Raw genomic sequence first — 26,325 nt, forward strand, 5'->3', positions numbered from 1 at the left:
GCAAAATAAAAATATATATTAATTTTTAAGTTATATTAATAAAGTAAATATATAGTGTAAAGTGGTTATATTATATTTATAATAAATATATATAATTATTACTATAAATTACTAAATAAATATAATTTAATAATAATAAATATAGGTTTGCTAGGTTATATATTTATAAATAAAGTTTATATTTAAGTTAATTTATTACTGCCTGTTAAACTTATTACTAAAATTATTTATATTACTAAGGTTATAATATATTTTAAAAATTATGTTATAAATATTGTGGATATAAATTACAAGTAATTTTATATATTACGCATAATATAAATTAATATTAATATAATATAATTACTACTAGTAATATATAATTACCTAAAGTTTATATATTATAAAGGTAGCGCTTAATAAATTAGTTTAATAGGTTTAATTTAGCACTATTTATTATTTAGGCTAATTATATAGGCTATAGGATATTACTACGGGATTAAAATAAGTATAAATATAGGTAAAAATGCTAATTTAATACTAATATTAACACTAATATTTAATATTAATAAAAATTTAAAATATTAAGGGCCCGTGCGCTGCCGTTCAAGTTAATCTTAGCTTATTAAATTAATACTAAGTTAGGAGCTACTAATATAATTACTAAAAAAACCCCGTGTTACTAATAAAGACTTATTAAAATTACTATGCTATGGATAGTTAGTTAAAATTACTATTTATTATTATATATTATATATTAAGTTTAAAGCACCATAAAACACTATTTTTAAATATAAGCTTGTATTTAAAAAAGGCATTTTATATAATATTAATAAAAGGTAAGTTAATATATTATTAAATTACCACTATATTGCCTTATACTAAGTTTACATGTTTTTAAATAATATATAAGGGATTTATAAAAGTAATAATAAATTTATAAATACATAAGTAACTAAGCCTTGATAAAATTAACTTTTTATATAATTTAGGTATATTTTTAGTACCTTGGGATATTCTTACATGTTTTATAAAATATTTTTTTTTAATTATAGTATATGTTTAAAGGCCAGCAAAAATTAATAAAATTATAATAAGTAAGATAGTTAAAATTATAAAAATATTAATTAGCGCGGTAAAACTATTTATTATTTATATAAACTTACCTTATAAAATAGTTTTATAATTTTAATAAGTTAATATTATAAAAGGTTAGTTAGCGCGGTAAAACCATTTGCTATTTATATAAACTTATTTTATAAAGTAGTTTTATAACCTTAATAAGTAAAAATAAGTTTATTTATAGTAATTTATTTTATAGGGATAGTAAGTGCCGTGACCTGGTGTTTAGTTTAAAAAATAAAATAAAAATAACCTATTAAATATTAAGATAGTATTAAGTATATATATTTAAATAAAAAAATAAGTTAGTAATACCTTTTATAAGTAATAAGTATATAAAAGCTTACTAAAATAAATTATATTATATAGTTAACTTATTATTTTAATTAAGAGCATAATTAGTAGTAAAAACCACTAGTAAAAGTAGGCATAGCATACCTGGACCTAATATACTAAAATTAAATTATAAAATACCCGGAGACCTACTATATTAGCATAGGTAAGTTAGTAACTACTGCTTAAGTTTATAAACTAGTAAAGCGCACCGCTATTTACTATACCTAAGTTAAACTTTTATTATTATTTATTTTTTATATTATTATTTATATTATTATTTATATTATTATTTGTATTATTATCTACTAGGCAGTATTTTTAGTATTATTTATATTATTTTTAATATTACCTTTAGCATTATTAACACCTGGGTAATATTAGTATTATTCTTAGTATTATTTTATTTACTAGCTAGTATTTTCTAGGTTAGTATTATTTATATTACCCTTGGTATTATTATTAATATTATTTTTAGTAATATTTATTTACTATTTACACCCTACTTAGCATTTTTAAATTATTATAAAGTAACTATTAAGTATTAAGTTTTCCAGGGCTATTACCTTAATTTTTTATTATAATTTATTTTATTTATTTTTTATTTTATTATTACTATATTATAAAATTAAAAAATAACCTTGGGTTATTTAGCTTGTTTTTTAGTATTATAAAAAAATTAAAAACATGTTTAGGGGTGTTTATTTATATTCTTGCTTAAATTAAACCGCATAATATTTATATAAATAAAGTAGTATTATAAAAGGTAAAAACTTGGGTTTTTATAATAAAAGTTTATTAGCTTGCTTATTTTTTTAATAATTTATTTATTACCTGGATAAAGTTAACTTAGCTTTTAATTTTTAAATAGGTTAAAATATTTATTGCTATTATAGGGATTTTAAAAATAATTAGCTATTATTAAATACTAAAATGCAAGCTGGGTTTAAACTAGGTGCTTTTAAAGGTAAGTAAATAAAAAATCTAAAATCCTAGTTAAAAATACTATAAAAATTAATGCTATAATAGAAAATTAAGGCCTAAATAAAGCCTGGTAAAAAAAAAATATACCTAGTAGTACTTAGTAACACATGTTAATACTTACTTAAAAGTTTTAATTATTAAAATATATCCAGTAATAATACACTGGGGCGTTTTTAGGTATTAAAAAAAATAATTATAAATAATTATAAATAAACTTAGGTATAACTAAGAATTTTTTTAAAATTATTTTTAAAGTTAATAGGTGTAATTAGGCCATAAGTAAGACAAGTATAAATAAAAAAAAATAACCTTAGTTACCGTAAAAAAAAATATATAATTTATATTAGCTTTAGGATTAGCAAGGCCTTTTTTAAAGGTATAAAATTTTATATAGGCTAGCTACCTAATTTTATATACCTTTAAAATTTAAAAAAAAAAGTAAGGGGGTACTCTTACTTTTTGCCTTGCTAGCTAAATTTTATATATTTTACTATACTTAAGTTTATAAATTTAATTAAGCTTTTTCTCGCGGGGCTTAAACTTAAAAAAATTAGTATAATAAGTTTAATTTTTATAATATATAAGGGTAAAGTTTAATAAACTACCTAAGCTATCTTAGCTAGTATAAATAAAATTATAATCCTTATATATATTTATTTTATAGTATCTTATTTTATTAAATTAAGTTTAATTTATTTATATTTAATTATATTAATAATTACTATATTTATATTTGTGTTTTTTTAAGTTACCTTTATATTTTTAGCTAAAAAAACTTTATATTTTAATTATAGTATATTATTATAATATTAGTAATACTAGCTATAAGTAATAAGCTATTTAAGGTGGATTAAAGTAGCGCTGCTAGTAATATATTTAAAATTAAAACTAAATAGTAAAATGCTATTTTAATAAACTAAAGGCTAATTATAATTTTTTTTTTAGTTTTTTATATATAAAATAAATTTAAAATAATATCACGCGGGATATATTAATATAAAATTACTAGTATAAAAAGCGCAAATACTTGCTATTTTTTATTTATAAGTTAATAAATAAAAAATAATTTAATTTATTTTATAAAAGCTTTTTAATATATAATAATACTACCTTATTAAAATATATATTACCTGCCCCTAAAAGTATTAAAAATAAATTAATAAAGGTACTTAAAATAAATAGTATTGCGTAAGAGCAAAAGTCCACAGCTAAAAATAATATTAAAAGGTAAAAGTAAAATAAAAAAAAAAAAGTAAAATAAAGCTAATTACTATTTATTATATACTTATAGTAACCCGCCTGTACTATTAGGTATTATTTAATATTTTTATAAAGGGTGGGAATTTATATTTAGCATAATATATTAAGTAAATATTATTAATAAACTAATAAAGTTTTAAGGCCTGGTAAAGCTACTTTAAAATACCTATTTAAACTTGCACCTTGCTGCCAGGTATAGTAAATAATAATAAAATATTTTTATAAAAAAGTAAATTTAATAATAATACCAGGCTAAAGTATCTTAAGCCTTTTTTTTATTATTTTTATTTTTTTTTAATAACTTAAAACCAAGTAGTTATATTACTTTAAAAATTATTAAATAACACTGCGCAAGATTTTAAAGTTTTAAAGTTAAAATATTATTATTTTTTATTATATTATTAAAAAAAAGTTACATAAATATAAAAAGGTATTTATTAAAAAGTAAATCTTATTTAGGTTCGCGGTGATTTATATAATAAACTTAATTTTTAAATACCCTAGAAATAGCAACTTATTAGTCTTTGTTTTTAGTGCATGTAAAAATAATATTTAGTTAGGTAATTTAAAATACTTATACGCAAAATAGGTAAAAAAAGTTAAAATATAAAATTTAATATAAACAGGAATACTAAAAGCTAAAAATATTAATTTTTATTATTAATATAAAATAAAATAGGAGACTTAGATTTAAAATAGGAAATTAAAATAAATTAAAAGTATTAAGTAACTATAAATTACATGAACTTACTTGTTTTTATGTTTTTTAATAAAAATATTATTATTTTATAAAGTTATATACTTAATAAATTACATAGGATAATAAAGTTTTATATATATATTAGGCCGCTGCTAGAGGGCTTTTATATTCTTACTTTTTTTAATTTTAATTAGCCGCCTTAATATAAGGCTAGTTTAGCTACTTTAACTACTAGCTATTATTATTTTTTAATTTAATGCTATTACTATAATAAACTAGGATTAAGATTAAGACTAAGATTAATATAGTATAATTTTTTTTATTATAATAGCAGCAGCTTTAGCTATATATTAAACTTTACTTTATACTTACTTAATTATATATTTAAGCTAAAATTAGTCCTTGGACTTTATAAAATATTACTAAATTATATTATTACTTTAGGCAATAGTAGTAAAAACACTAGTAATAATATTTTTAGGGTTATTTTATTTTTTTTTAAAAAAATTATATATTATTTTATAAAATATATTACTAATTTAATATTTTTTTATATAGCAGCAAAGTAATAAAAAAGCAACTATTAATATATATACATGCTTTTAAAAATAGTATAACTTTATATATGTAAAAGGCAACTATAATTTTTACTAACTAATTAAAAAAGGGAAGTATTATAGGATAGTAAGGTATTTAATTTTTTTATATTTAGTAAGTACGTGCTTAAGTAGTAGGATATATATTATTTAGCTTAGGCTAGTATTATTAGTATAATAAATATTAATTAAAAAAAAGTGCTTTAAAATCTAAGCAAGAGCTATTTTAAATAAAAATAAAAAAAAAATACTAAACTATACTTTTAGTAAAACTTAGATTTTTTTTTACCTATTTTTTAATATATAAGTTAATATAAAAGTAAGGTTTAGTTATGGTACCTTTTAAGCTTAATTAAATTAATATTTAGGTTATGTTATCTTAACTTATTAACAAGGCAAAACTAATAAAAAATATAAGTAATAAGGCCTAATAAACCATAGTTAATATTTTATTATAATATATTTTTAAAAAATACTAGTATAAATATAAAGACCTTATATAGGGTATTATTATATATTACCTTAATTTTTATATTAAGCTTATTAAAAGTAATAAGATTTTTAATTATATTTTTAAAGTTTATTTTATATAAACCTAGTATAATTATAAATATATTATATAATTTTACATGCTTATTTACTATTATACCTATAAAAATAAAATAAATACCTATAAAAAATTTATATATAGTCCGGTATAAACTAAATTTATTTATAAATATTTAGTATGGGAGGAAGATAGGCAGGGTGCTTAAATTAAAAAAATTTATAAGGTACTAGCGGCTATATACTTTAATTTTTTATTTATTATAATAGGGGAAGGATAGGTAAAAAGCCCGAAGCTTATATTTTTTATTTAAAATATACTAAATAATAAAATAACTAGCTGGTAATACTATAGGCTAGAATAATAAGTTTTAATATTTATAATTAAAAGTTATAAAAGGCTTATATAAAAGGAGCTAGTGTTTTATAATTAAAACATGTTTATTTTTATAAATAAGTAGTTTTATTAAATTTATTAAAAACCCTAAATATTAAGTAGTTAAGGCAAGCGTGCTTAGCACTTTAAAACTTTTTAAAAAAACCTAGAGCTAAAAAACAATACCCCCGGAATATACTTTAGTAATATATAATATATAATTAATATTAATATAGTTAATTTAGTTAATATATATATAAAAGTTAGATATACAAGCATAATTAAGCTTTTAATATTTATATTAAATAAAGTTTAATAAAAGCATAGCAGCGCGATTACTAATAAGCCTAAAATATTATATAAATTATTTAAAAGTTATTTAAATTAAAAAACCCTAGGTAATACCGTGCTAGAGTTTTATAGGTATATTAATAAATTTTACTATACCTTAGTAAATTTACTATATAAAAAACAGGGATTTTACAAGAGTTAAAATAAGGGAAATAAAATTAATAAAATATATTTATATTAAAGTATTTAGCACGTGCCTTTTATTAAAAGCACTTAGTATTTATAACTTTATATTAACTATAAGCACCTTAACATGGCGCAAAGGTATAAAATAAAATTAACCTTTAGTATTTTTTTTAAGTTAGCCTAGGAAAGCAGGAAATAATATAATAAGGGATATATTATTTAAAAGTTATAGTACTTTAACAAGCGCTTTATACTAAGTTTATATAATATTATATTTAAGTAACTATAATCTAAATATTAAGTAAAAAAAAGGTAGTATAAAAGCGTACTATTATTAGGGTATTTTTTTTAACTTATTAATATTTTTATAATATACCTAGTTCGGGGGTAGTATTATGCCTAAAGTAAAAAAAGTTTTATTTAACTTAGTATTTAAAGCTATATTTTTAATTATATTTAAAGCTATATTTTTAACTATATTCTTAATTATATTTTTAGCTGTATTTATCTTTATTATATTAGTATTTTTAATTATTTTAATTATACTAAATATATTAATTATATTTATTGCATTTACAAGAGCAGGAGTAAAAGCATTTTTAAAAGTATTTATTTTTATATTATTTACCTTATCCACATCTCTTGCTTTGCCTGCATTATTTACCTTGTTTATATTATTTACCTTGTTTATATTATTTATATTGTCCGCATTAGTTAGCTTCGTATTATTTACTTTATTTATATTAAAAAAGCTATTTTAAATAGTATTTATTACTACCGCTGCCTCTGCCTTTATTTTTTTAATTAAAAATAGTGCGTCCTGGTGTGTGATTTTAAAATTTAAAATAACCTTAACCTTTTTTATAATTTTTTTTATATTATTATTTATATAATTACTTTAATAAAACAGGCTCGCGGTTCTTAGTTGCCTTATATTTTAGTTTTTTTTAAAAATAATTAGTATTATATAAAAGGCACTTATTAAATATAAAATATATATACTATATTTTAGTTTAATACCCTAGGCTTAATAATCTTAATTTAATTATTAATTACCTAGTTATTTACTATTTAAACCTCCGGGTTAAGCTGGGCCTTAAAAAATACTAAGTAATATTTAGGAATATTTAGCGTGTTATTTTAATTAGGGGGTACTAAAAAACGCGCTTTTTCCCGCTAAGTATTCTTAAGAATTTTTATAAATATATATTTTTTAGGCTAGTAAAAAAGTTAACATGCTATAATATTAAAAAAAAGTAGCTATTAACCCTAGTAAAATATAGTAATATACCTTTTTATATTTTATAATACACCCTTATTACTAAATATAATATTAGTTTATTAGGGATAAATACGCGTACCTAATATTAAAAAGTAATTAAAAAAGGTAAAAATAGGTATAAATAAATTTAGGCAAGATATTAAAAAAGTTTTAAGGCTATTTTTTTAATCCTAGAACTAGCTAGGACAGGCAGGAACAGGTAAAAATAAATTAAGGTAAAAAAAGATAAAAAAAATAATTTACCTGGGCTAGCAACTTTAATAACCTTTTAATTTTAAAAATTTTTAAAAAATAGTAAAAAAATATTTAAGGTAAGTAATTTAAAAAATAAAAATAATTTTTACACTTTTTACTAGGCTTTTATTAAGGTGGGTTTAGGGTTATATAATAATAAAGGCTTAACCCTACTATATTTATTACCTACTAGCTATAAACTTTTATAATTATTTACCTTAATTAATATTTATATTAACCTTTTTAATTTTATTTACCTAGGCCTGTTATTCCCCGGCTAGTTATTTTTTTTTTAATATAAAATTAATTTAATTATATTTTATTTTTTTTAAACTTTTATTTAATATAGCAGTAGAATCTTATTTTATTATAATAGTAAAAAAAAAATCTCTAGCTATTAAAACTAATTAAAATAGCTATTTAAAGTAAATATAAATATTAACCCTAGGTAGGGCAGATCTTGCTGCTATTATAATTATTAAAAAAAAGGTAGATCTTGCTGCTACTATAGTTACTAAAAAAAAGGTAAATATTATTATTACTACTACTGCTAAAAAAAAGCTAATAAAGGTACCTAGTTTCTAATATTTTACTATTTTTAAAGATAACTTAAAAATAACTAACTTTTTTTTTTAATTATTATAAAATTCCTTACAAGATAAATATTTAAATACTATGTTTTAAACACTATTAAAATACTAGTACTATAAACATAAATTTAAATCCCTAGGCTACTTTTAATAATTTAAAAGTAAATTTAAGTTTTTATACTACTTTTAGCTATATAAATAATATAAAGCTACTTTTACTATATTAAATATATTACTTATAAAAAAAAGTAGTGGGAATAAAATACCCGCGGAAACTAAAATCCTAAATAATATAAAAAATAAGCCCAAGATTTTATAAATAAAAATAAATAGCCTTATTAATAAAAAGGCAGATTTAGCTATAATTATTTTTTTTTTATTATAAATACCTAAAATTAAACACCCCTGTGCCCTTTAATATAAAAAAAAATTTATAACCTACTAAAATACTTTTATATATTAATTTTAATAACTTTATTTTATTTAGTTTTATTATAACACCGGACTAAATATTATTATTTATAAAAAGCTTACTTTAATTAATAAAAAAAGCTTTAATTTTATAAATATGTTTTTATGCTGTTATAATACATGTTATAATTAAAAGTTATAAATACTAAAGTGGATGCTTATAAGTACCCCAAGCTATTTTTAATATTATTATAATTTAATTAACCTAGCTAAAATTATATTAAATTAATAAAAATAAAAACACGTGTGGAGTAACTAGCTATTTCCTACTTTAATTTTACTAGTAATTTTTTTTAAGTAAAGCAAAAGCTAGTTAACTATTTTTTTAAAGCCTTTTTTACCCTTATTTTTTTTTAAATATAGTACTAGTTATAAAATTTTATTAACTATAATAAGTTTTTAAAGTATAACTAGTTTTTTATTAAATATAAGTTTTTAGCATTACTATTATCTTATTTTGTATATAAATTAATTATTATTTAAATATTTATATATATCTAGCCGCGGAAATAAAGCTTTATAATAATTTATATAATACTAGTAACTAAATTTTAGTAACTATATAAAAAAAGTTACTAAACTTTTAAAATTACCTAATAATAAATAAGAAATATGCTAATTTAAATAAAGGTTATTTTAAAAAGCTACTATTTAGTAAACAGCTTAATAAAAAATAAAAGTAAAAAGATATCCCGCCCCCGGTAATAAAGTATTTTTTAACTATTTTTTTAAAAAAAAATATTAAAACTAATAGCTAAAAAATACTAAAATATATTTTTTATTTTCTTTTTTATTACTATAAACTATGCTGCTGCTATTACTAGTGTTTTTTTATATTATAATATATTTATATAATAATTTTCTTAAGCTTGCTTTAATTATTAATATTTAATAGTATTATATAATATTAAAATAGGATTAGTGTTAGGTTAATAAATAATTATATTATTTTTAAGCTTTAACTATATACTTATATAAATTAAATGCCTTTAGGCTAAAGGTAAGGTTTATATTTATTAATTTTAACCTTTGCAGTGTGTTTATTTATAATAAAAAGCTAATTTATAATTATAAAATTTTTTAGGTATAATAAATCTAGGAAACTTGTGTTTAGTAATAAAAATTTAGCTATTTTAAATTAAAATACTATAGTATTTTTTATTTACCTTTAGTTTTTATAATTTACTTATTTTTTTTTATTTTAATATACCTGCATTTGCCTTTAGCTTTGTTTTTTAAAAATAATTACCTATATTTATTAAAATACTCTTTTTTATAATAATTAATTCCTATTTTTTTAAATAATAGTAGCCATGCCTTTATTTTATAATATACTAATATTCTTACCTAAATAGCCACCTAGTATTATTAAAAAAACACCACCACTAGTTAAGCTTAAAAAAATATTATTACTTAAACTACTTAAACTTAAAAAAACTCTTTTAAGTAAAAAGGTAATACTACCTAGTATTATTTTTACCTAAAGTATAAACTTTTTTACTAACTACTACTCTTTTTTTTTAATTTAATATTATATTATCTAGTACTACTTTTAAGTTTTTTTTAGCTATTATTAATTATAAAGTTATTAGCCCCTTAAATAGCCTGGACTTTTTTTTAAATACTAGTAATTAAATTCTTGTAATAAAGTATAATTATAAAAAATAAAATAATAAAACTAATATATTTTTTTATATTTATTTAGCTTTATAAAACTTTTTACTTATATTTATTATTAATATTAATATCTTTTCCGGCTGGCTAATCCCAAGAATAATATATTATACCTTTTTAAATAAATTTATTATATTAAATAACCTTATTTAACTCCTAAAAACTATTTATTTTACATGTTTTATATTAGCAAGAGTAATAGCTATAAAATGCTTTATATTATTATATATAATTTAATACCTTAACTATTATATATATAATTAAATTATGTATTACCCTAGTTTAACTTATATTAAAAACCTTTATAAATATAAAGGTGTATAAAAAATATTTTTAATAATAAACTTTTATAAATATTATTTAATATTACCCTAGCTACACTAGCACTTTACCTAGTTTATTTATAAATTAAAAGTTATATATAGCAATATATATATATAATTTAAACTACCTTAAAATATACCTTTTTAAAATAATAAAACTTATTTCCACGGGTACTTATACCCGTGGGTTTATTATTACTAGGTAAAACAGGCTAGTAAGTTAAATAGTTTTATATATTTAATAATTAATATTATTTGCATGCTTGCGACGCTAGGGTAGAAGTAAAATATTTTAAAAATAATAAAAATAATAAGCTAAAAGATAAAAATAATAAAAAGATAATTAAAATTAAAAAAAGGGTTATAAGTAATAATACCTTTAATTATATAAATATTAGCAACTAAGTTTAACTTTTTTTTATAATAACTTTTGTTATTTTATAAGTATTTTAAGGGTGGATATTATCTTTTTAATTTACAGCTTAATTTTTATCCTTTTTTTAGTATTTATTAAAACTAATGTTTTTTAAGTTATTTTTTTATATAAAATAAACAGGATGCAACCAGTAAACTAGTTTTTTAATAGTATAAAGTAATAAAAAAAATTTATATTTATAAGCTAAATTTATAACTAGGAAAGTATATATTAAAAATCCTATTATATATTTATTATAATTTATTACTACCCCCTTAAAAAGCATATCCAGCCGCACATTTATATATCCTTGCTAAAAATAAATAAAAAATATAAAAATATAGCTTGCACTTAGCTAATATATTACTAAAAATATAATTTAAAATAAATTTTTAAACTAAAATAATATATAATATATTTTTAATAAGTAATTATATTTTACTAGTGTTTTCCTGTGTTAATTATATATATAAATTTTAAAAAATACTATAATATTATAATTACTTATTATATTATTATAATACTATTACAAATCACGTGGTTACAATAAGACTACGCTGACTCCACCATATTCCCAAACCAGCCAACGGCGGCATGGGAGCCATAGCACCGACAGCTCCAACACCACCAACGCAAATACCATCGCCACCCCAATGACCCATCCCCTCCNCTCCAATGCCCACCCCCACTACCACGCCCCCTACGGCTTCCCCATCGACGGCCCGCTATACCCGTACATCAAGCGCTCCGCCCCCACACAGCCAAACATCACCGTGGCCGTAGACCCAGCTACCGGGATCGTGCGATTCGCGCGCGGCCGTGTAATAAAGTGGCTGGTCATCGACCGCGTTGTGCGGCTTGATCTGGATGAACGGTACCCGCTTTCGTCGATGCACGCGGTCACGCTGGAGATGCTGGAGGATCGGGCGCGGGATGGCATGCGCAAGACTGTCCCTCCGAATATTGGGAAGCTAGGGACTGGCATGTATGCGGAGCTTTGGGGGGGTGGGGGGTTGTGGATTGGTCATGGGCGGGTTAGGTGTGTGGGGGAGTTGGTTGTTGCGGTTGTTGAGCCGGTGCAGGAAGCGGAGTGAATGTTAGTTGCAGGTGGGAGAGGTGAGTACCATAGGGCATATGTATGGGTTATAGGATGTCTAGGGCTTATATGGGAATTAAGGGTACTTTTGTTTCTGGTTTTAAGTTGGTTATATTTATGTCAATGGACACTTTGTTTGATTGGTTAGAGTTTCATGTATAGTAGGTTCCTAGGGAGTTTCCAAGAGTTCAGGTTGTCTATCCAACTAGTCCATGGCTTGGTTGTTGATGACTGACACTTCATCTACACTCCATTTAGACAATTGCGGGATACGTTGATTGTGCTTTGCGGCCCTCACAGATCTATCAGTTGTATTTGAGAGTTTTAGCACGGTGATATATATAAACACAAGCGTCTAGCCACTCGGGCAATGCCGCCATCCGACTAAACATCAACCGCTTTCAGGAAAGACGGGCTCTCATAATCCTGCACGACTTTGGAAATAGGAACCGAGTACACATCAGACTCCGACTCCTGGCTCTGAATGCGCCGAACATAAGCCTGCGCGACCTTGATCCACAGCGCCTTCTCTCTCTGACTTGCTCCGAGCCCCTGCCACACCCAAAGCCGACTGCCAACATCATACAGAAAGACATCATTTCCATCAAAGTCCGACTTCCGAACCTTCCCTCCCTCCTTGACCAAATCAAACTCAAGCTCACCAGAGGCATCACTAAGCCGGAACAACTTGCGCGGGCGATCGCCGTCCGAACTCTCCAAAGCCCTCTTAGCCTGCGATACCGGACGCGCCGCCTTGAACGTGCTCGTAACATCCACACCCTCATCATCCTTCCCACCCAGCAGATCAACCACAATCCTCGACCGCGACTCATGGCGCGACAAGACCTCCACATCAACGTGCTTGGCAAGCGTCATATCGCTAACCACCTGCGCAGCCATGGCCTTCTCCATCGGACTGCAGTTCTTCCCCTGCCAGACCCAGATCTTCTCGCCCTTATCCAGAACGAAGACGTCATCGTCGTCGAGACTCCTCCACGTAGGCTCAACTTCATAAACGATAATAGGCGCACCCCTCCCACCACCCGGCGATTTAAAAACGCGTAGTAAAGTAGTTACCTCCTTCGGCATCTCCTCCTCAACATGCGTAAATCCGCTCGCAACACCACCAGCCCGGATCGTAATGCGCCGGAAGAGAGCCGTAAACTCCTCGGACGGATACCCCTGCACCTCGCGATGCTGCGTCGCAGCACCATTCAAAAACTCATCTAGCTCAACGGTCTTGTACGCAGCCGTGCCGGCTTCATCCTGCGTCGTCTTACTACCGAGCCAGAAGAAGATGTTATGACGCAGGGGCTTGTCATCCTCATTTTCGATCTTGGTCGAGTGCAGAACGATGTAGCTATCGCCGTCGTAGAACTCGCCGTAGCGCTCTTTCGGCCACGGGATCACTTCGAAGTCCTCGATGCGCCAGATGAAGAGGCCGGCTTGGGACCCGATCGCGCCGTTGTTCCAGGCGGGCTCGGTGGCGGCGGAGGCGTGCTTGACCCGGTGGTCGAGGGAGGAGTTTATGAGCTCGACGTTGCTGTCTTTTAGGTCGTATTGTTCCGGGTGGACGAGGCCGTCGTGGGGGGCCATGGTGATAGATAATGGGGATGGTGAGAGGTGAAGCTGAGAGATGGTTGGTAGTGATGTCGTTGATCTGAGGCTGAAACTGCAGTGGGTCAGGGGCGTCCGATCGCGGGGCTGCTGCAGGTACCTTAGGTAGGTCTGCTATGTACCATAGGACGACGAGCTTCTGTTACTTATGGTCACCAGATGCTGGCTGCTGCCCTGTAGAGCAAACTCTTTCTCTTCTACGGAAACATTGGCGACTATTATGTAGAATAGATGCTGCATATCCCGGATGATGAATCAGTGATTACCGTAGGACTGATTTCTGACGTGACGTCACGCCTCACGTGATTCAGGGAAGGTATACAATCGGCACTCTAATGGAACCTCCAGCTTGGGTATGACTCCTGGAGAGCTTGCTCTTTTGAGAAAGTGACCCGCACTGTCTGTATTGAATTTCCAGGCTTGAGATACCTACGGTACAAGAAGGGCCCCAATTCCTCGGTTGAAATAGGTCGTAGAATACCAACCTCCAACTGTTTTTAACAGCCTGGACAGTTTCTTCTCGCCTTCATCTGTAACTACCGAGAACTCAACGGAGAGCGGGCGCTGATTGAAGGAAATCATAATCTCTGCGTTGCAAATGACGCGGGTGGGAAGCTTGTTGCCCGAAACAAGTAAGTCAGCACACAGACCTCAACGCTGGAAAAGGGTCATGTTTCAATCAGCGGCAACTATTGAAATAGCTGCGACTGTTGTTCACTGTCAAGCCTGAGCGGCCTGCCAGCCAGGTACCCTATATGTGATGTTCATGCAGTGGAAGCAATGGCGCTAGTCATATCCCCTTGTCTAGTAAGTCTGTTGGTCCCATCCAGCTCCATGCTGGAGATATTATACCTACTCATACCAATGGTTGTAAACACGTTCAATAACTGGGTGTCAATTGCGGTGCTTTGATCTTTTGGATAAGGCTCTTAATTCCTATGTACTGGAGCAGAATCGTGGATTCCTTTCAGAGATGATGGCGGGCGTAGAGGTCGCGTTCCCGTTGTGCGATAGAGTGGCAATTTCTCGTGGTATATCCTGCGCGCAGACAACTGGGTATTAATACTTCATACTTCCCCATGCTAGGGAAATTGGTATTTACTTCATTAATGACGGCTTCTTTGTTATTTTGTCTTTGTTAAGGTCAAAGGATATTATATATGTATCTTCAGACCACACCTCGTAGGCCGAACAGATTGGAATGACACCCAAGATGTCCTGCTTATACTTCATTCACAGCTACTGTAAGCCTCTCTGCTCACCTTCAATTCCATTCTATGTACAATGATACAGTGCTTGTATCTAGCACATATTACCACAGGGCGGCTTTAGAATAAAGCAACCCTTTATAAATGGATTAGAGTTGTTGCTTTATCTGTAACAACATGTGCGGACGCGCAAAATCAGTCCTCCACCCGAACTTTATCCGCTTGCAAACCCTGCTGGCCCTCCGCTACTTCGAAAGAAACCCTTTGGCCCTCTTTAAGGGCTCTGAATCCTTTTGACTCGATCGCCCGGGAACGAACAAATAGATCCATGCCAGTGTCTGGCGTAATGAAGCCATATCCCTTTTCCTCATTGAACCATTTGACTGTTCCGTTCTCACGCTCGGACATTGTGGCTGGCTGATAGAGATTTTGCGTTGTCAGATAAAAGTAAAGCACATAGGGCATAGGGATTCTCATACCTCTGGGAAGATGACTCGATGTAAAAGATGGGATTTTCAGAATTTCAACAAGGCCTTTCTTGTGTCTTGTCGAAGTCCTGGTTTGTCAGGGTAGATAGGCCTATTAACCGAGTAAAGATACCAGTGTAAGGTAAGGTCTGATAGGAAGACAAATAGTTAAGGTAAATCAAGACCATACTCCACGACGGGCGATTTTCAAGCTTGCTAAATACATATTCGGCCACTCACAGAATTAATGAAATCATGACTTGATCTGCCTGTCACGCTGGTAGAAGCCGGCGGTTCCGTTTCTCAGCAGGAGTAAGCGGAATGATGATCGCATGACTTAAAATGTAGTACAGTAGAACCAACGGCTTTCGACTAAAAGTGCGAAGAATGTATAACCTAGGGTAAGAAAGGGATTCTATAATATGCAACTAGCTCTTGGTGTTTTGGGCATCCCGGCAGGAGGATGCTTAATATCCAGAGGTGTGGAGAGTGTATGTTGGGCCCAAAAATTGACAGAACACGCGGCAAGGTTCCGAGGCTTCCAAGGTTCACGGATGATCTACCGGTACATGCAATATGCCGATATTATGTCGCGACAAGGACTTGTTCACCCGAGAGTGGCTTAGAGAGAAGATGAGGCGCCTTGGCCCTGACATATTCCAACAACCGCATGTCCGGGCCATGACAGCAGACGAGATGCAAGATGGCAATCCCACTTTCGATACCGAGGAGTTTGAAGCGGCATGGATAATTGGACGAAACCTGACAATGTCTCTTTTGGCCGCGTGAGAAAAAGGTGGGCATTGACGTACTCTGGTAAATGTTCAGATAGTATCAAAAGTATTCACGTGTCAGCGCAAGTCGCACGAATTGGACAAAGATAAGGTCTAGTTCACATAGGGCTCTGGTGATGATAACGGGAACAAGATGAACCATCCTACAAAATAGTTTGGCTCGGTCATAGTCACCGTTGTGCGCAACTTTCCCAGCAACCCCCATTCATCAAGGGTTCAATATCAACAAAGCAATTGCGGGCTTTTATATGCTGAGAAGTCAAGCATAGCATCGATGAGCTTCACGACAAACTGGACCTAACAATGGCCGAGCTTGCTCGGATGGATGAATTAGCAGATCGGGCTTCTTACTGGCTTCAGTGAGTATGATGACCCTGTGTTTTGCATTTACAATGTGGCCAATTTGATTAGAGCGGTTCTTGACTCGTTCTGGAATCATGATGACAAGCTGTGCGAGCCCAATTATGGGTACAAAATAGATTATTGAATATATTCGGTCTCTTGGGCCTCCTAAGTACGAGTGGAATAAGAGGGTGAAGAGGGCGGTTTCCATGTGGTGGACATGATGCCATGGGTTTAACATGTGAAACTGCATACAGCAGGCTCCCATTGAGGGCTAATAGCTTCCATGGTATAGTAAAGGCTTCGTGCAATCCTGATTAGGGTTACTGAAACAATCAATAGGTCCACCATCAAGTACAGACTGTAAACCAAGGACGGAACGGGCAGCTGGGTCGTTTGTAGATCTCAGGTCTAGAAAGGATCCATGATTTTACAGATAAGTTAGAGTATCAAGTGTCAGTGCGATGCAAAGCAGACATGTGCTGTACAATCCAAGTCAACTCCGAAGAATGTGCAAGGGTGGTATGACTCCCGACCAAAGAGCTACCAGAGCCAAATTTACCGCAAACGGCAATGGACGGCATACGGGCGCACGCCCGCCCCGTGTCCCGGGAGAAAATCTAGATCTCGGGACCTTGAGGATCAGACGCAGCCCTAGATCTGATCCATGATCCGGATCACATCTGTTCCATGCATGACTATTAACCATCAATCTGAGAACTAGACAGCAGCAGGAATTTGAAAGCTAATATCCCATTGAATCCTGGCTATTAAGACCACTTTTCGAAGGAGCATTTGTATGAGTGCTCGAAGCAAACAAGCATACACTAATGTACACAATAAATCATCTCGTCATGCCATTTCCTCGTCACCCGGATGGTCCCTGCGAAGTTGACCGCTCCTCTCCAACTGTGGTGCATTAACATAAGAGTCCGGTTGATTCATATCAATAACCTCCTGCATGACTTGATACCGGGCAAAAGCCTCCTTGATGAGAGCCGTAACATCCCCATTCCCATCCCCATCCGCCCTCTGGCCCTCTCCATACCTCAAATCAACGTCAACCTCGTCAATATAGCTCAGCACTTTCCTGATCTCGGCCAAATCCTTTCGCAGACGCTGCGGTAGCCCACGCCCTTTCATGAGGGCAAGCACGCCGGCAATAACGGTATTCACTGCCCCTAGAACAGTGACTGCCACACTGTGGTTGTCGGATATGGGACCTAGCCCTGTGATTGTAGCGCCGATGATCAGCTGGAGGATGGAGAGGGTGTTGAAAGCAATGGAGAACAGATGGTTATGTGAGGTCTTGTGACGTTCCTTCACCCTCAGCCTTTTGTATAATGCACTTGTGGCTGCACGGAAAATGTCGTGTTTTGGGGGAGAAGTGCCATTTTTCGAATTAGAGGAGTCGGGCATGATGAAAATGTATGTCGTGGTCAGATGGCTTTGGCAATATGAGTTTTCTTATTCTAGGCAATGTTGAGATGCCTGGGGAATGACTTATATATTTTACACCTTTGACGGGCACGTCATGCTCCTCTCTTCTGAATCGGGCTTTCTGCTTGAAATCGATTTTACTCATCATGGGCCAGCTCCAGATTCTTGCGGGTCTAGGCTCGTGGCTTGTCTATGCGTTCCAGAGACCCTTACGAACGTGATGAGCCGGGACAAATGCCCGTCCACTTTTCTTAACAACTTGGAATGTTACTGGGTAGGGGTTGATAGGCGGCTTCGTGGGCTCATAGATTTACTCTGTTTGACAGCTTAAGATACGCGGATAGCTTTTGCGCGGAGTGCTTCTAGCAATATTTAAGGTTGTTTTGGTACAAAGGATTGACATTGAACTAATCAACATTCCGCGCATATTGACATATTGTTTCTTTGTTCGTGGGTATTCCCAGGAAGGTAGATTCAGGCCACAGCAAAGAAGCATATACTAAATATCAGAAAACATGTAACTCCCAGGCAGTAGCACTTTTCTGACCATTGGCAAAGGGAATCATTCTAGTAAGCCATTAACACTCATGCGGGTATCAATATGCAAAGCTCCCACCACTTACCAATGGAACTCGAGGTTGCCATCACGATTATTAATCCTCTCCGCCAGATTCACATCCTTGTTACGCTGGTATTTACCAGACGAGTCGCGAAGGTCAGCTCGCAGCACCGGAACCCGGCTGGCACCTTCTTCAGGATTGAATCTGATATTGGTCGCGTGCTCGGTGAACTCATTTCCTCCCCATTCGAAGCGGCCTAGTACAATCAGTACGCGTTACAACGCCTTGTATTGCGGAGTGCCAACAAACCTTCATTATCGCCGAGGCAGGAGTCCAGCCGGAGACGACTGTGGTGCCAGCCGCCACGTTGGTCCTCGCAGTCGCCGACGAGGTAAGTGTCGCGAGGTTGGGTCTCGATGTGAAGGTTTCGGGTTGCGTCCATGATGAGCTGATTCAAGAGAGGTGTGGTTGATTGTTAAACTTGAGATTCTTGTTGTCGGTTAATGACTACGAACGGTTGGAGAGGCACCGCAGATTTATAGAGGAGTTGGGGTACGCCAGTCACGAGGTTGTTTTCACAAGGCCATGGACGTTTGGGAGCCTGGTTCATGGATAGACTTTCGAGGATTTGTACTTATGGCCAATTGGACCATGAGAATTGAGAAGAGTGGCCGTTTGCGGAAATGGGATGCACATGTCACCACATGGTCTAGCCCACTCGTATAACCCCAGACTTTGGTTCGGATCAACTACCCACGAGGCATTATCAGAGTCGAGTAGATCCATTGTGGAAAAGCTTTCTGATGACCTCGATTCCTCACTGGATCCCCGCAGCGATTTTCTTGGTGCTCTGTATGTCGTCAACAGTCCAGATAGTCATATGTCGGGTGCCAGGTTTCACCTTGGGCGTATTAGTTTGTTCTCAGCTACTAAACTTGATCCTGTGACCCTGGTATATTCAAGTATCGATTAACTCGACCATCCAAAAACTGTCCATTGCACATGTGGCGTGATTGTTTCGCGTCAACAGTCCAGATGGTCATATGTTGGGTGATAGATCTGGTTACGTACCTCCAATTGACAAATCCGCGGGTATAGTAGTTTGTCCCTCGGCAATTGAACTGGATTCTGTGACGCCAGTATATTGGAATATTGATCACCAGGCCATCGTAGAAAGTCTATCACGCATGTGGCGTGCTCATACGGCGCGAACTGCGAGCCCCAGCGACCTTAGGTTGTACGCAGCGAGCATATACATGAGTAAAGGTCTTTAGGGTATAAGTAGGGTCTACTATACTGCAGTGCTGCGAGTGCTTTTGTACTAATCATTAACTCCTTCTATACTAAGCTGAACCCTAACACCCCAAACTGGTGCGGAACCTCACTTGGTCCCCCAAAACCATTCATCATGCCTCATGTGCCTCATGCCCTGCGATCTACTATCAAGCCCTCCCGTGCCAACCTCATCCACGACCTCAAAGACAATGTGTCCCCCGACGCACTCAAAACGCTCAACCCCGAGGCCGCAAAATCCCAGCAACCCTCACTACCGACTGAATCCGGCTCCACCGGATCAAAGCTAGAAAGCTACCCCTGCATCACGCAAAAGCCCCCACCCGCAGCCTTCGCAAACAACACCAGCATCGCCTCCCTCCAAGTCGGGCTCGGCGACAAAATCCCCCGCTGGAAAGCAAACACAACCGTGAACTTCGCCGCCCTGGCACACGGCTATCCAAAGCCAGAGCTCGCCGTGCTAGCAGCAACCAAGCTAAACGAAGCAGCGAACGAATGGAACGCCCTCGACCTCGGCATCCACTTCGCGTGGGTCGAGAAGATCGACGACGCGGCCTTTGTCCTCAGCTTCGCGGAGCAGCGGAGCGAGGGCGTGCTGGCGGAGGCGTTCTTCCCCAGCGACGTGGACCTGCAGACTCTGAACGTCTACCCGGCGGCGTTCCGGCCGGGGACCGTGCAGTATCTGAGGAATATCTTCTTGCATGAGCTGGGACATGTCCTTGGGCTGCGCCATGAGTTTGCGCCGGAGCGCGAGCGGAGCGCGAAGTCTGTGCAGGTTGGGCCGAGGAATCCGACGTCCGTCATGGGGTATGAGTTTCCTCCACGGCTGCAGGCGTCGGATATCGATAGCACGAAGGCCTTCTATCAGTTCTCTGGGAAGGAATTGGGGGTGCGGCAGGGACGGGGGGCACGCGGTGTGCCGTTGCGTATTGTGGACTTTTCAGTATAAGCAGGCAGTGGACGAAAAAGTGTTTTCTTCGTGCATGTACTTACCAAATTGGAACTCAATATTTCTGCATGATGATAGCAACAAGTATAAGCTTTTTCTATTCAGACAATTTCCTGTATATTCTGATGTGTGTTATTGAGGTATAGAAAAGCAAAGACGCATCTGACCTTTGCAAAGGGTACCCAAGTTCGCTATGCATTCTGAAAAAGGTTGAGATGATGAATCTACTACATCTCATGGAGGGCGCTCAGCCTACATGGTGAAGCCGTAATTGAAGCACTCTGGCAATACAAATCGCCGGCCTTCTCGAAGACACCTTTCGTGCGGGTTATGATAGACTCGCCAAGTCTTTGCCTTCCCATGCCTGCCCAGACCCTCATGTGTGCCGAATTAAGTAGACCACCATCAGTGGGTTTATGGATCCCTGTGGAGGGAAAGAGTGTGTTTCCTTATTCTCGAAGTTCACTCACGCAGAGAATCAACAGCTGAAATGACAAGACTTTGGACTGGGATTGGAAATGCTGAAATTGGTTTCATCTGTCCGCCACCGCTTGTCCTACCTGGCTGCATGGCTAGGTAGGTACTCGATACAAGACCGTGTAGGCATCATTCTTTGGGTTGTCCACTATGTGTATGGTAAGCCCCCTGTCTTTCTTAGATGTAGCGTACGGACTACAACCCCGACCAGCAGAGTGATGGAGTAGCTTGACAGGGGAGCACCCCTTCATTTTCACAGACGGTCCATTATCTTTGGGCACCTCCAACATTGAGTTTTCAAGAGGCATCCACAGGCAACTCTATCCTGTTGTTACGTCACCGCCCGTCGGACCAATCCATGTAGACAGAACACAGCGTCTATATGTTCTGATGACACCTGAAGAACTTCAACTTGGTTTCTATTCTTTCGCTTTATCTTTGACTGGACGTACTATCATCTCCCATTGACAGCAAGCGTCAGAGGTGATAATGCCCACAGTGAACCCCCCAGTGTTGCAGGGCCCGGGAACGTCCAAAGGGGAAGAATTGAAAGGTCAATCAAGCTGTGCCGTGGAAGAGCATGTCGAGAATGATCTTGATCCTCAATACCACCGTTTATTACAGTCTGGTCTGCTGGAACTCACCTCGGAACCAACAGAACGAGCAAGATTACGAACGGATCTCGAGCAGGATGTAATCAACTACTGCCGCACTGTGATCGAGGCACCAGAAGACACCTCTCGACGTGCCAAAGCCGAGTGGATCAAATCCACATCGGCCATCTTTAAGCAATTGATGCACGAGTTTGGACCGGAGATCATCGACGCTGCTCGACGAGGTTGCGAGGCGATCGTCGCCGACCACTACCACGGTGACTCGACATCCATCGCCCACGTCAACAAGAAAGCCAATTTCCTGCGGCACATCCCCATGCAGATAATCAGCAGCGCCTTCTACCCCGCCACCAGCCCTCTCGCGATCGGATGCTACGAGACAGGCACCCTACCCTGCTCCATCGCCCTTTCCGCCTGGCTGCCCCCCAAGCAAGCCCTCCAAGCCGGGACCATCTGCCACCTAAGCATCTGCGACGACTACCACGCATTCACGGAGCCAGAGCGCGAGGTGCGGCACCGCATGGTAGCCATTGCCGTCGGCGCGGCATTTCTGCTGGGCCCCGGCGGCCAGACCGTGCTGCTGGACGGCAGCACCCTGCAAGCAGCGGGGGACCGCAGGGGCAGTCACTCAGGGGCGACCGTGAGAGCGGCGATGTCCTGGCGAGCGGTCAGTGGCGGGGGCACGGGGCTAACAGGCTATCACTACGGCCACGGATCACTGGGCGAAGGGCTGATCGGGCCCAAGGTCGCGATCGCGATGCACGACCTGCTAGACTGGCGGTGCGACGCTGCGGCCAAGAACCACGAGAACGGCGTCTCTGCGATCTACGGGCTGGGCGTGCCGGACCCGTTCCATGTCTACCTTGAGGCGATGCTGCGCGAGGGGCGGACTCATCCGCGGTCGGCGGCGTACGCGATGGGAGGCGTGGTGTATATGAGCTTCACGGCCGTGCGTTACGGCTCCTACGAGTACAAGGGAGGCCCCTGGGCGGCTTGCCCCGAGTGCGAGCGCCTGCTGAGGGAGGTGACCGCTGGCTCTGGGTTACGGTGGATGCCGGTACCGCCGCCCCAGAGCTTCGAGGAGGGGGAGTGGGCTCGCCAACTCAGCCGAGAAGTTGTGGACGGACTCGAGCAACACCCTCTTGCACAGCACGGTCTTGCTTGGCTTCAGCATCTCGTTCTGTCCGGGCAGATCCGACTGTTCGACGCGCTCGTCGACATTGACTCCGTTGACGCCACGGTGGACTGGTCTTAGTCGAGATATTTGATATCGGGCTATGGCTATCATGGTTGTTCTATACATAAGGCGTTCGTGCGGACTTGGCTCTTGCAAATTGCCACAGTTGGTCTATCGGATGACTGGAAGTAGAATACATATCGGATTATTGCTAGCCAGAGAATTATTAATGGTCGTGCTAAGTGCATTAAATCCCTAGGTAATCTTAAAGTCTCAGCCTCCTACGAGCACCTACTTAGCTTATCGCTGTCTAATATATTATCTTGCCTTGTTGCCGTATTTTTAGAAGATCATTGAATCGAGTACCCTCTTCTCTAAAAGCAACACACAGTATTTATATTATGTACTATTTCCACAAGCTTTGAACTATCTTTGTTCTTAGTCAAGGGATAAACTTGATAAACCTAAGTAATCAACTTTCTACAGAATACAACAGTGATCCATGCTTTATCGAGGTCATTTATCCATATACCCCGACGCCGGGGGCTCTCCGGGCCTGAGCGCCCAGAACAAGAGAAGCCAAGTCCATGATATCATGGTTGATTTGGAGAGGACACTCGAATGACCCGATGAGTTTTGCTACGCTTGGCAAGGGGTAGTCAAACCAGTACCAGTACCCATTCTACGGACCGGATTCGTCCAGGGCAAAACCTCCGGGCTTTTGCAGATGATTTTGCGGGAGGGGATGGATTGATGTGAACGGAAGCTTGAGGAGATGGATCCTGAAGAACTCATTTTTGAATTGGGTCAGCTGTTCGCCTGGTATACAATCATTACCGATAGAATTGCGAATTGCCATCCATTAGTTTGTATGGACCACCTACCATGCTGTGAATGACAAGGGATCACGAAATTTGATACCGAGGGTGCCCTGCTTCGGGGTCCCTATCGCGAAATTCCCGTGGCCGAGCAGCTCAGTTTTAACGTATCTATTTCCTGCTGCTTGTCTTTGATTTACTTGTAATCGCTTCCAACTCAGGCCGGTATAGTACTAGGATCCAGCACATACGACCATAGGGTGTGGAGAACAGGGCTTCCCGTCCGCTCAGCCGTACTTAAACCACACGCCGGCTTGTTAGTAGTATGGTGGGTGACCACATGCGAATCCCAGCTGTTGTATGTTTTTGCTTCGAGGCGAAACCCTTTTTTGGGCGCTGATCGGGTGTAGCGGGAAGAGGGAGAGGACCTTAGCGGTCCGCCTATAAGTCCACATCCAAACATAGCTGGCCAAAGACTGGGAGTCACGCTGTAATCGTATAGCCATGGATCGGTAGGCACTCAAGGAGTCAATAATATTTGACATGTAGCATACCGTAATGACCAACAGCGGCAAGTCCCGCCAATGCTGTCAATAAGAGATATGTTCTCGTGCTCAACATTTGAATACTGCCATATGAACAGCAGTTTCATCAGATGAGAGATTAGATCAGATCAAGCTAGCCCTTGCGAGTGTACACTGGGGCCGGTGGGTTCGAAAACTGATTATGAGATTCTTTGTAAAAAAGCCAAGAGCCCTAAGCAACCGCTAGCCTACGCCTTAATCCGACATGACGCGGCCACGGATGCTAGATGGGGTTGGCATAATTCTGCAGGAAGAGAACTAGACGATTTAGGTTGCGCTTCCGAGGAGTAGGATATTCATTCGATCGGAGCAAGGACCCGTTATATAGCCGCTGCAGGTGTGATTCGTGAGCTCGTAATTCTGTAGTATGTCGCTCGGGGTGTTCGGAATTAACCCTAAGCGACACGGCCGTCCTCCATCCATACCGGTTCCGGGGGGTCCCGGCCAACGGCGATTTAACTGTTATATAACAAAATTTTATTAAATAATAATTAGGTAATAGTTATTTAATATTAAGGCGTTGGGTAATTATTAATTATAAGTAATATAGTTACTAGTAGGCTGTTAGTTTAGCAGGGAAATATTAGTTAAAAAAATTAATATTACCTTTAGGCGGACGTTATTACTAAGCCTAGTATTATTTTAGTTTAATATTAGTTTTATATTATAAATAATATATTTTTTGTTAAATTAGTATTAAATTATATTTATAATATTAAAATATTATTAGTTTTAGCTTAAGTATTAATTTTATATTATAAATAATATATTTTTTATTAAATTAGCGTTAAATTATATTTATAGTATTAAAGTAGTATTATATTTTTATTTTAGTTTTAGTTTTATATTATTAATAAAATAGTTTTTATTAAATAAGTGTTAAATTATATTTATAGTATTAAAATAATAATATACTTTAAAATAAGTAGTAAAGCGCCCGGGTAATAGTTAATATTATAAAAACTTATATTAAATAATAAAAAAGTATTAGCTAAAATAATATTAAAGGGGACCTTAAAATACTTAAAAGGGCTTAGGCTATATTTATTATTTATTAAAAGTAAATATATATAGTAAAGCCAGGTTAAAGCCAGGTATAAGTATATAAAACTTTAGTTATAAATTATAGCTAGGGATAAGCACCTGCTTGTAAAAAGTAAATAATAATAATAAATTTTTTAGGCTAAATACTTATAATAAGGTTATTATGCTATAAAAATAAGGTAATAAAAAAGGCAGGTGGCCTAGTGCAAAGTTTAATTTAAAAAGGTTTAATAAAAAATAATTAAGTAAATATAAACTAGGTTTAAAGTAAAAGTATAATTTTATAAGTTTTTACTTTAGCTTAATATATTTATAAATATAGTATTATAGTGCCTTTAAATTTAAATTTTTTTTTTATTTTATAAAATAGTTTAAGGGCTTATTTTTTAGCTTGCTAGGTTTTTTTATAATATTTTTAATAATTAACATAGGCTTTATAATAATAACCCACGGGTGTTACTAGGTTTTTTTATAATATTTTTA

At 34.6% G+C, this 26,325-nt stretch overlaps 5 protein-coding genes across 5 annotated transcripts; 2 read left to right on the top strand and 3 right to left on the bottom strand.

Annotated features, from left to right (window-relative positions):
* Positions 1–12,842: 12,842 nt before the first annotated feature.
* DSM5745_05968 (gelsolin family protein) lies at positions 12,843–14,054 on the bottom strand (the record flags this gene model as incomplete). The annotated part of the gene is made up of 1 exon (XM_026747984.1): positions 12,843–14,054. The coding sequence occupies one exon, from the start codon at positions 14,052–14,054 to the stop codon at positions 12,843–12,845; it is 1,212 nt and encodes a 403-aa protein (XP_026603816.1).
* Positions 14,055–17,738: 3,684 nt separating this feature from the next.
* On the bottom strand, positions 17,739–18,305 carry DSM5745_05969 (uncharacterized protein; the record flags this gene model as incomplete). Its single annotated transcript, XM_026747985.1, has 1 exon — positions 17,739–18,305. One exon carries the CDS (start codon positions 18,303–18,305, stop codon positions 17,739–17,741), a length of 567 nt encoding a protein of 188 aa, XP_026603817.1.
* Positions 18,306–18,945: 640 nt separating this feature from the next.
* DSM5745_05970 (CVNH domain-containing protein) lies at positions 18,946–19,328 on the bottom strand (the record flags this gene model as incomplete). The annotated part of the gene is made up of 2 exons (XM_026747986.1): positions 18,946–19,142; positions 19,196–19,328. 2 exons carry the CDS (start codon positions 19,326–19,328, stop codon positions 18,946–18,948), a joined length of 330 nt encoding a protein of 109 aa, XP_026603818.1.
* A 966-nt stretch (positions 19,329–20,294) lies between these two features.
* DSM5745_05971 (uncharacterized protein) lies at positions 20,295–21,128 on the top strand (the record flags this gene model as incomplete). The annotated part of the gene is made up of 1 exon (XM_026747987.1): positions 20,295–21,128. One exon carries the CDS (start codon positions 20,295–20,297, stop codon positions 21,126–21,128), a length of 834 nt encoding a protein of 277 aa, XP_026603819.1.
* A 966-nt stretch (positions 21,129–22,094) lies between these two features.
* DSM5745_05972 (uncharacterized protein) lies at positions 22,095–23,474 on the top strand (the record flags this gene model as incomplete). The annotated part of the gene is made up of 1 exon (XM_026747988.1): positions 22,095–23,474. The coding sequence occupies one exon, from the start codon at positions 22,095–22,097 to the stop codon at positions 23,472–23,474; it is 1,380 nt and encodes a 459-aa protein (XP_026603820.1).
* Between the last annotated feature and the right edge of the window lie 2,851 nt (positions 23,475–26,325).

Source organism: Aspergillus mulundensis (assembly GCF_003369625.1).
Source record: "Aspergillus mulundensis strain DSM 5745 chromosome Unknown scaffold_5, whole genome shotgun sequence".
Classification (NCBI taxonomy): domain Eukaryota; kingdom Fungi; phylum Ascomycota; class Eurotiomycetes; order Eurotiales; family Aspergillaceae; genus Aspergillus; species Aspergillus mulundensis.